Source organism: Malania oleifera, chromosome 6 (genome assembly GCF_029873635.1).
Source record: "Malania oleifera isolate guangnan ecotype guangnan chromosome 6, ASM2987363v1, whole genome shotgun sequence".
NCBI classification, from domain to species: Eukaryota; Viridiplantae; Streptophyta; class Magnoliopsida; order Santalales; family Ximeniaceae; genus Malania; species Malania oleifera.
Genome location: NC_080422.1, coordinates 101,974,343 through 101,984,936, shown reverse-complemented (window position 1 = coordinate 101,984,936; position 10,594 = coordinate 101,974,343). Strand labels below are relative to the sequence as shown.

Here is a 10,594-nt window from a genome sequence, read left to right as displayed (position 1 = left end):
CAACATCAGCTAATCACCATCATATACAATTAATCACTGAGGTACGATTCGGTTCTGCATTAATAGATCTATAATCAAAGTTATCTTTTAAAAGGGTAAAATACATTCCCGATATCCTTGAATTTTTTAAATATGATCCTCTTCTTTTTTGACAACTACAAAACCTTTTGAGATTATAATTTTATTGATAAAAACAACCCTCATCCACTCAAGGACAAACTAATTTCTCCATCTAAACAATTAATCACTTTAACGACAACCTTGGTAGTTGTAAGAGGTTCAAGGTAGGGAGGGGTTACTATGTCATATATATATTCAAAAAGTTCATAGATCACAATTGGATGTTGTCCTTTCTAAAATGAAATAGGAGCAGGGCAAGGCTACAAAAGAAGGAGACCCTCAGGCAAGATCAAACACAAAGAGATCTTAAGGAATGTATTAATTTAGTTATTAGAAGGGGCTGAAGGAACACAATTTAGTTCGTTACTTTGATTGACTTTGAACCTGCTTTCTATCGCATGCATCTATATATGCTCTTAAAGCATGGACGCACACTACAGAATCTGGTTCTTTATCTTAACTACATATTATTTACATTATGGAGACTTTGATGCTTAAAGGAGTCCAATAATTTATTGCTCAAAAGCTTCTTTTGATGTGAAGTACACACGCAGAAATTCTCTCTGAATCTCACATGTAATTTTCCATATATATATATTATATAAATATACACACACACACACACCAGATATATACGTACGTGGGATATATATATATAAATATATATACACACACCAGATATATACGTACATGGGCTGAATCCAAAGCTAGCTCTCTGTTGGTGGTCCATTGCTAATTAATTAATTCTTTTGTTTGTCTCTGTATATCTAATTAGTGACTTTGGATATGTGGCAGTACGTTATCATCGTAGTAATTAACCACTGCATGCATGCCAAGCATTCCTTGGACCAGCCGGCCCCACAAATTCAAGTTGTCTTCAATTATAGATGCTCCAGCAGAGAGAGAGAGAGAGAGAGAGAGAGAAGGGAATTCATGCATGTCGTTACATTGAACTACTACAAATTAAAGAGAATAAAGTTGCAGGTACACTGGGACAATGCGAGGCCCCCTTAATTGCTGGTGGCTAGCTATGCCTTCTGATGGCATACTGTGGCCTAGCTAGCTTCAATCAGCTGCAGCAATATTGGCACGTAAAGCTAGCTAGCTTATTATTATTCTCAGGAGAAAGAGAAAATGAAAAGAGCTAGTGTACGTCTGTGGATCAGGGGTTGCAAAAAAAAAAGAAAGAGAAATTAAAACTGTGGATGCTAATTCAACTGCATGCCATGCCATGAGATGATGCATGTCCATGCATCGATCCATCTGTCGCAAATACTTGTCTTCAATTCTCTCTAGCTACATCGCGCCACCTGATGAACAAGCATGTAAGAGGAATATGCCAATTAGGGTTTGTGAAAATTAAAAACCAAAATGCATATATAGTGCATGGATGTAGACAGATCAGGTCAAACTTTAGGAAAGAATATTAATTTCAATGGATCTGGGATTAGTCAGTGATGGGCTTATTCTGTTATCTGTAGCTTATATAGAATAAGCTTAATTTCTAATTAACAGAGAGAGAGAGAGAGAGAGAGAGAGAGAGAGAGAGAGAGAGAGAGAGAGAGAGAGAGAGAGAGAGAGAGAGAGAGCATTGAACCGTTTTTATATCTAGGGAGAAACACAATAGCTAGTAGTAATTAAGGAGGAGTTCTTACTGCAATCCTTAGGTGTTTGGCATCTGAAACATTGGATCCTACTAGCATAGTTGTGCTCCCCACATCCCGGCCTGTCCATTAATCCACAATGCCCACATATGTTAGTGAAGAGCCAGCTAGCTCTCCCATATATACATACATGCGTGTGTGTGTGTATGTGTATAGAAGAGATGAGCAAATAAAATACAAATTTTTTTATCTTTCAATTTGATTAAAAAATGTATTCAATACAAATTCAAGTCAAAATTTGAAATCTTTAACTCAGGAAAAAACTATTAAGTTTTATTTTCTAATTATTATATTTGATATGAGTTATATGATAAATAATTTTAAAATGGTAGTCAATTACCTATTTCAATGGATCAAATTGTTTCATAATCACTTGCAAATTAGGAATTTGATTTAGCTTAGGAATTTGATTTAGCTTAGAATCCAAACCGAGGAGCCAATTAACTATTTGACATTTGATGTGGTGGCATAGTCTAATCTAGTTAGTTTATACTTTGTCCTGATTCCATGAAGAAGATAAATGAGTATCCCAAGAATGTGAAGTGTGAGCCAGTCGATACTAAATTATTAAGAAGAATATGTGCTCTTCACTCATTCTACACTTTTTCCCCCTCAATCATATGTGCTTTTTGAAGACTAATATTCAACTTCTATAATGTACGTTATGAATCAAAAACGGAAAGTTGATGCATGTGAACGCAATTGCTCATGAAAACGTAGATTTTAAAATTTAATTCAGATATGAATTTGTATGAGTTTTGACGAAATTCAATATAATTTTATATTTGGTTTAAACTCATACAATTATAAATTTAGAGTAGAGACTCCAATTTATAAAAAAAAAAAAAAAAAACAAGGATTGTGAATTCACTCACCTAGTGCAAATCCAATCGCCAGTCTTCCATCCGGGGCGGCCGCCGCTGCCATCGCACCCATAACTGCCACCAGAGCCCATCATTTCCCCGTAATAGCAATCATCCTTGGGAGCACTGCACCTGCGGCAGCTTGTCCTGCTCGCGAAGTTGTGAGCCCCACAACCCGCGGCGGAGCAGTACCAGTCCCCGGGCAGGACCTCCTCCGCCGGCCTCCCGTACGACGATTCGTCAGTCGACTCGCCGCCGAACTTCTGGCGGCCGCACTTGTGGCATGCTTCCCTTTTCTTGAAGTTCAAGTGCTGGCATCTGCAGCACATCCATTCCCCACCCCAGCTCATTCTCTTTATGTTTTCTGTATATGTATTAATCCGAAAGTACAGAAAAGGGAAACACAATTAGAACCAAAACGCTATCGAAGTTAATTGGTTCATTAATGAAAGTTTTTTTAATAAATGAACAGGGATTAAGAAATCTATGGACCTTCTGCTGTAAATGAAGAGATGAAATAATGAAGGAAAAACTTCGCAGAATTGAGTTGGGAGATGTAATATTATAGTAGGAGAGGAAGATTGGAGATATGGGTATAATGGGTGAGCTTTGGTGTATGGGGTTGGAGTGGTTTATATAGGTATTTATCTGTTGAGGCTTCATGATGTCTGGGCCCCTTGCGTTTTTTTTTTTTGGCACATATTGTTTTTTCCTTAAGTTTAGATTCCAAAAGTTTATATATGTATTATGTAATATGCACTGTTCCAAACGTAATATACATGCTCAATCTTTAATTAATTATCTCTCTCTCTCTCTCTCTCTCTCTCTCTCTCTCTCTCTCTCTCTCATGAATGTGAGTGCCTTTCTTTTTCTCGCTTGTGCTTCCTTATGATTTATTTGATATATAATAATGAAATAGAACACAATGAAATTGATTATTATAATTTTATACATACGTTATATAACTTCTGATCATTTCATTTCACTTCCAACACATTCTATTCAAGTTTATCAAATGAACTAGTTCTTTCTCTTTCCTTTCCCTCCTATCCTATTGGAAATTAATATTTCAATCTATTTTCACTCGAATTGGTACTCAAATAATCTCTCTTAAATTATATATTTCCCCCTACAGTATTCAATGAAAAAGAGAGCTTCTCCACTATTATTCTCTTGCTCCATGCATCCAACATGTGCCAGGTGTTATGAGGGGGCGATACTATCTCAATGGTGCCACCCAATGAAATTTTAATTCATTTCTTTCATTCTGCAATTTTAATCAGTCTGAGTAATAAAATGAATAAAAAAACATTTAAAAAAAAAAATTATTTCCTTCTTGTATAATTAAACGAATCATATTAATTAATTTTCTAAAAATAAATTTTTTTTATTGTTTTTATTGATAATACATGAGTGTTCATAACTGTATCATTGCAGATTTTTATAAAGCATCTGTCAATGAGGCCCGGCCTGACTCGAACCGAACCCGACCCGATTCGGGTTAATGCCCAAGCATATTATACTTGCAGATACACCTTCGTAGGGCTTACATGGTTCCGGTGGAAATGGGTCAGGTTAATTGAAAGATAGGGTAGTCAAGAATAAATTCCCCTTATTTGCATGCATGCACAAATATATATACTGCCACAATCCTAATATTCTTCCTTTGCGCCCTTTTCTTTCAATAATTCAAAAAGTCATTTCCAAAAGATATATTTCCTTTTCAAGTCTCCTGGCTAGCTTAACTAGGTGATGCCTAGCTTGCTCTTAGTTATTTATATTCGCATCTAATCTGAAAAGTATTTGCTCTATTTTAATTTGAATGCACACCAATAGCCATTCTTGTTTATATGTTAATGTAGACATATGATGAGATGTCGCAACGTCCCCGAGAAGGTCCGAAATGACGATGAATAATAGATATTAAAATTTAAATGGAATCTCTACTAACATATTATTTACCTTGGTGCGGTTAGAATACCTATTTACTACTCATTCATTGGTTTTTAAATTATTTATAAGCCAAAAAAATCAGTAGTCTCAATCTGCTTTAAAAGAGTCGGGATCGGGAGTTCAGTTTGCGAGGGGAAGGTATCAGCACCCCCTACATACTCGTTTTACGAACGACACCTAATTAGTCTTGAATTATCCCTAAATATTAGTTAATGACCTTTAATTAACCCCTTTGATATAAACAACTAAATAAATAAACAAACAAACAAACAAACAAATAAATAAATAAATAAATAAATAAATCAATAAATAAAAATTAGAAAGGAAAATGAAAATCAAAGTATGATGAGGAATGTTTAATAAGACCTCCAAACGAGGAGATCTTGATAGATAAACCCCCCTTAGAGTTGGTACATGTGAGGTCTTAAATACCTCTTTACCTTTTTTGAAACCATTAGGACATTCCCACACAAAGAAATCAAGTAAAATCATGAAATTTTGAGCAAAAATGTCTCTGAAAACATTCCCAGATTTTTTTTTTGAATTTTCTGAAAATTTCTCACAATTTTATAAAATTTCTAAGATGTTTAAAGAAATTTTCACATTTTTTGGAATTTTATTTTCCATTTCTTTTTTGAAATTTCAAGTCAAGATAACTCAAAATATTTTTCCTAACTTCAAATATATATATATTCAAAATTTTCCTTATTTTTCTTGATTTTTTATGATTTTTCTCTAATTTTAAAATTAAAAGTAATAAAATATAAATAAAATAATAAATACTTAAAAAAAAAAAGAAAAAGGGTCAGGATGGTTTGAATTGGGTTAACCCGTTTGACCTAATGGGTGCCACGTGTCCACCTACAGTGGTGACACGTGACCCTTTTTTATTTTTTAATTTTCAAATCACTATGGCAGGGTGATGTTAGCTGGTCATCGGTCGGTCGCTTCCCTTTTTTTTTTTTTTTTTGAATTTCTATAATAGGGTGACGTCAGCTTGACACGTGTCACCATGCGATGATGACACGTGGCGCACTACCCTAAATATAAAAACTAATTTTTTTTCCCTTTTCACTCTTCTTCTCTCTCCTCTCTTCGATTTCTCTCTCTTCTCTCTCTGCTCTCTCTCCCTTGGTGTACTCTATCCCTCTTATCTCTCTCCTTCTCCTTTCTTCTTCTTCTTCTTCTTCTTCTTCCCTCAGTTTCTTTCTTTTATTTATCTTTTCTCTCTATGTGTTTTCCTTTCTCTCTAATTTCTCCTTTCTCTCTATGGGTTTCTTCTTCTTCTGCGCTCCTCCTTTAAACCCCTAAAATTTTTTTCTATGTTTTTCTGGTTTTCTAATTTATGTGTTATATATATATTTTTTATTTTGTAGGTCAATTTCAACTATTGCAAGCTCGGATCAAGCTCACAATCATCAGATGAGTTTTTCTTCCCTTCAAATCTCTTTTTTTAATTTGGATCTGTATTATGTTAAGTCATTTGAAATGCATTTGGGTCTAACTCGGGTCAATCCACTGCGTTTGATTGACTCGGAGGTGAGTCTGCTCGCCAAGAGGGCTTTGACTTGACTCGCGGGGGGTTTGATTTTGGACATGTGGGCTTAGTTTTGAACGTGTTGGCTCAACCCACCATTGGGCCTAGATTGAATGTGTGAGCTCAAACCCACTAGGGCTTTAAAATAAATTTGGGCTAAAGCCCATTGTGTTTTTTTTTTTTTAAACAAATGTAGGCTCAGGCCCACTATTAACCCTTTTATATTCTAACCAATAGACCCAGGTCCAAATTGGACCTAGGCTTCGGGTCTTCGAATCCAAAAATCCAAATGGATCGGGTCAATGGATCTAATTTAATGGATTAGATCTATCAATTGGATTTGAATATGGATCCCCTTTTTTTAGCACGTTTTCCCCACTAGACTAAATGTAAAACAACAAACAAAATGTACAAACCAACCTATACTCTTTGGCTCCTCCAATCTTCTGAGTTTGTTTGCAATTTCAACTCTAAAGTATGATCTTCAACCTCTGAAGTCCAGCAAATTCTCCAAACAATCTGCTTGAGTTTTCAACCAGGCTTTGCTTTCATTGAAGCTTTTTGAATGACCCACTCAAACTATCTCACTGTATATTTGTGTCACTTGTGCAAATTCATCTATGAAATAATTGCTTACTATGTGCCTTTGGCTGTGAATCTTCTTCTGTGTATCTTTTTATTTGAATGCCTCTATCTGAATGCTTTTCTGTGTCTGTTGTTGTTTTTTTGTTCCACATTGGTAGAATAGTTCCACATTAGTATAAAAGGTTGTTTTAAATTTTTTATATTATTTGTCTCACATTGGAGAGAAGTATTTTTTGGACTTGAGGTTGAAGTTATATAAAGAGCTCAACTCTTCATTTGTAAAAAACACCTCAAAGTTGTACTTTAACAAGAAGTAGTGGATTGATCATCGGCGCCCAAGGACGTAGGTAATTCTATATCGAACCTCGTAAATTTCTTGTCTTGTTCTTTTTATTGTTTTATTATTAGTTTCTGCATTACTTTAATTTCTTAAATATTCAATAGCAATAGTTGTAGTATTGGTGTTTGACACAAGTGGGGTGCCTGGCACAACAATTAGTATCCAAGTTAGGTTGAATAGTGTTGATACGGAGGTGTTCCTCTGTTAGGATCTTTGATTCCACGTTTGATGTCTAAGAAAGATCTTATCTAAGCGAGTGCTCAGAGACCATTGCGGCTTAGTCGCTCCCTAGAGGTCAGCCTGGTCAAAGTGGAATTTCATAGGATAAAACAGAGTAGACACAGTTGGTACGTACTATTCATCCTAGGCCTTTTGCTTCGTTGGTTGCTATTAAATATATAGAAGATGGCAGAAACTAGTGCAACAGTAGAAGAAACACTATCCACATGAACTCCAACCCTTTTGGCTTCGACATCATCATCGAAGACGATAGCTAATGCTCGGTTTGAGGTGGAGAAATTTGATGGTACCAATAATTTGGGTATGTGGCAATGTGAGGTGATGGACATCTTGTATCAACAAGAACTAGATATTGTTTTGGATGATAAACTAGTAGATATGGGTGATAGAGATTGGGAAAAGATTAATTGTCAGGCATGTGGTACGATTCGTCTGTGTCTCGCAAAAAAATCAGAAATATTGTGTTATGAATGAGACATCTGCAAAGAAATTATGGAAGATATTGGAAGATACATTTATGATCAAGAGTCTGGAAAATCGGCTCTATTTGAAAAAGAAATTGTTTCGCTTCCAGTATCAACCAGGTATTTCGATTAATGACCACATAAATGCTTTCAATAAAATTTTGGCCGATTTGTTAAATTTGGATGAAAAGGTGAAAGATGAGGATAAAGCCATATTGTTACTGAATTTTTCCCTGATGAGTATGAACATTTGACCACCACTTTATTGTATGGGAAAGATAAAGTTACTTATGATGCTGTTTGTACTACATTGATTAGTACTGAATGCAGAAAGAAGGATTAAAGGGTCCATAGGGAAACAACAGAAGCACTAACAATAAGGGGACGTTCTCAGAGTCGTATGCCTGGAAGGAAGAGTAAATCTCATGGGAGGAGTAAATCTCATGGGAGACCTGCTAAAGATGAATGCGCTTTTTGTTGTGAGAGAGGACATTGGAAGAAAGATTGCCCTAATTTACAGCAGAAGAATAAGGGAAAAGCACATTCTAATGGCAATATAGCCAATGATGATGGAAGTGAGTCAGATTTTTCTCTTGTTGGAACATCTTCGTCACATTATTTTGGTGAGTGGATTTTGGATTTTGGTTGTTCCTATCACATGTGTCCCAATAGGGAATGGTTTTCTAATTTTGAAGAATTAGATGGTGGGGTTGTTTTTATGGGAAATGGTAATACTTGTAAAACAACTGGAATAGGATCAATACAGTTGAAATGTCAAGATGGAACTATTAAGACCTTGACTGATGTTAGGTATGTTCCAAGCCTAAAGAAGAATCTGATTTCATTGGGCGCCCTAGAATCTAAAGGGTTCACTATCACTTTGAAAGATGGAACCTTAAAGATTAAATCAGGTGCGCTGGTGGTGATGAAAAGAATAAGGAAAAATAACTTGTACTATTTACAAGGTAGTACAGTTATTAGCTTAGCAGCTGTTGTTTCTGAGAAAGATGTAGGTTCAGATACAACCAGGTTATGGCATATGCGATTAGCACATGCAGGAGAAATTTTTTTGCAACAATTAGCTAAGCTAGGTTTGTTAAAGGGTGCAAAGGTGTGCAAACTTGAATTTTGTAAGCATTGCATTATGGGAAAACAAACTAGAGTGAAATTTGGCATAACAATCCACCAGACTGAAGGTATTTTAGATTACATCCATACAGATGTATGGGGCCCCACAAAAACGGCTTCATTGGGTGGTATGCATTATTTTGTCACTTTTGTTGATGATTTTTCTAGAAAAGTTTGGGTGTATTCTATGAAGCATAAAAATGAAGTGTGTGATATTTTCCTTAAGTGGAAAAAATTAGTTGAAACTCAAACTGGCAAAAATATTAAACGGCTTAGATCAGATAATGGTGGTGAATACACAAGTGACCCGTTTATGAAGGTATATCAGGATGAAGGTATTGCTCGACACTTCACAGTTCGAAATACACCACAGCAGAATGGGATGGCAGAGCGCATGAATCGGACTTTGCTGGAGAAAGTTCGATGTATATTGTCTAATGCTAGGTTAGACAAAAGATTTTGGGCTGAGGCTGTTAGATATGTGTGTTATCTCATCAATCGTTTACCATCATCTGCAATAGGGGGAAAAACACCCTATGAGGTATGGTCTGGAAAGCCTGTTAGTGATTATGATTCTTTACATGTATTTGGTACTATGGCTTATCATCATGTTAAAGAATCTAAGTTGGATCCAAGAGCCAAGAAAGCAATATTCTTGATGATAAGTGCAGGAATCAAAGGATATCATCTTTGGTGTCTAGAGATGAAAAAAATGATTTTAAGTAGAGATGTAACTTTTGATGAACTTGCGATGATGAAGAAAACAATACGCAAGGAGTCACGAGTTGAAGAGAAGACCAGTGGTACTCAACAACAGGTGGAGGTTGAGACAATTTTGGGAAACCCAGTGAGAAATCACACAAGGTAACTCTCTAGTTACGGTGGGGAATAGTGTACAAGAAGAGGAGATTTCAATTCGAGAATCTTCACAGCAACAAGAATCAATTGTTTCTCAGAGGCCAAAACGAGAAATTCGAAAACCTGCTCATTATACTGATATGGTGGCCTATGCACTTCTAGTTGTGGATGATAATGTTCCTTACACTTTCAAAGAAGCAATGAGCAACTCTGAATCAGACAAGTGGAAAAGAGCAATGGATGAAGAAATGCAGTCTCTTCATCAGAATCAGACTTGGGAGCTAGCCTAGCTGCCCAAGGGTAAGAAAACAATTGGTTGCAAATGGGTTTATTTAAAGAAAGAAGGATTTCCAAATGCAAATAATGTTCGCTTCAAAGCTAGATTGGTAGCTAAGGGCTACGCACAGAAGGAAGGCATTAATTATAATGAAGTATTTTCTCTAGTTGTTAAACATTCTTCCATTCAAATTTTGTTGGCTTTGGTAGCACAATTTAATCTTGAACTAGTTCAAGTCGATGTAAAAACTGCATTTTTACATGGTGATTTGGAAGAGGAAATCTATATGACTTAGCAAGATGGATTTCAGGTTGTTGGAAAAGAAAATTGGGTATGTAAACTTGGTAAATCGTTGTATGGTTTAAAACAATCTCCAAGACAGTGGTACAAACGATTTCATCAGTTTATGATGGGTCAGAAGTACATCAGAAATAAACATGATCATTGTGTTTATTTTCACAGACTACAAAATGGATCTTTTATATATTTACTCTTGTATGTTGATGATATGTTGATAGCTTCAAAGAATAGGGAAGAAATCAACAAATAAAAAAGTCAGTTAAAT

The 10,594-nt window shown here is 35.6% G+C and overlaps 1 protein-coding gene across 2 annotated transcripts; it reads right to left on the bottom strand.

Moving 5' to 3' along the window:
• Positions 1–1,041: 1,041 nt before the first annotated feature.
• LOC131157219 (uncharacterized) lies at positions 1,042–3,251 on the bottom strand. 2 transcript variants are annotated; one of them, XM_058111203.1, is made up of 4 exons: positions 3,140–3,251; positions 2,660–3,011; positions 1,776–1,846; positions 1,042–1,430 (listed from the first exon to the last, which is right to left on the bottom strand). In XM_058111203.1, the coding sequence occupies exons 2-4, from the start codon at positions 2,995–2,997 to the stop codon at positions 1,417–1,419; spliced, it is 423 nt and encodes a 140-aa protein (XP_057967186.1). In that variant the 5' UTR covers positions 2,998–3,011; positions 3,140–3,251; the 3' UTR covers positions 1,042–1,416. The 2 variants fall into 2 exon arrangements, with proteins under 2 accessions (XP_057967186.1, XP_057967185.1); XM_058111202.1 differs by having other exon boundaries at positions 1,042–1,846.
• Between the last annotated feature and the right edge of the window lie 7,343 nt (positions 3,252–10,594).

Excerpts from the sequence above, each read along its gene's own strand:
- LOC131157219 (XM_058111202.1), bottom strand. The coding sequence starts at position 2,997 with ATGAGCTGGGGTGGGGAATGGATGTGCTGCAGATGCCAGCACTTGAAC. Across the intron at positions 1,847-2,659 it reads GGCGATTGGATTTGCACTAG|GCCGGGATGTGGGGAGCACA; the intron begins GTGAGTGAATTC and ends ATTAATGGACAG.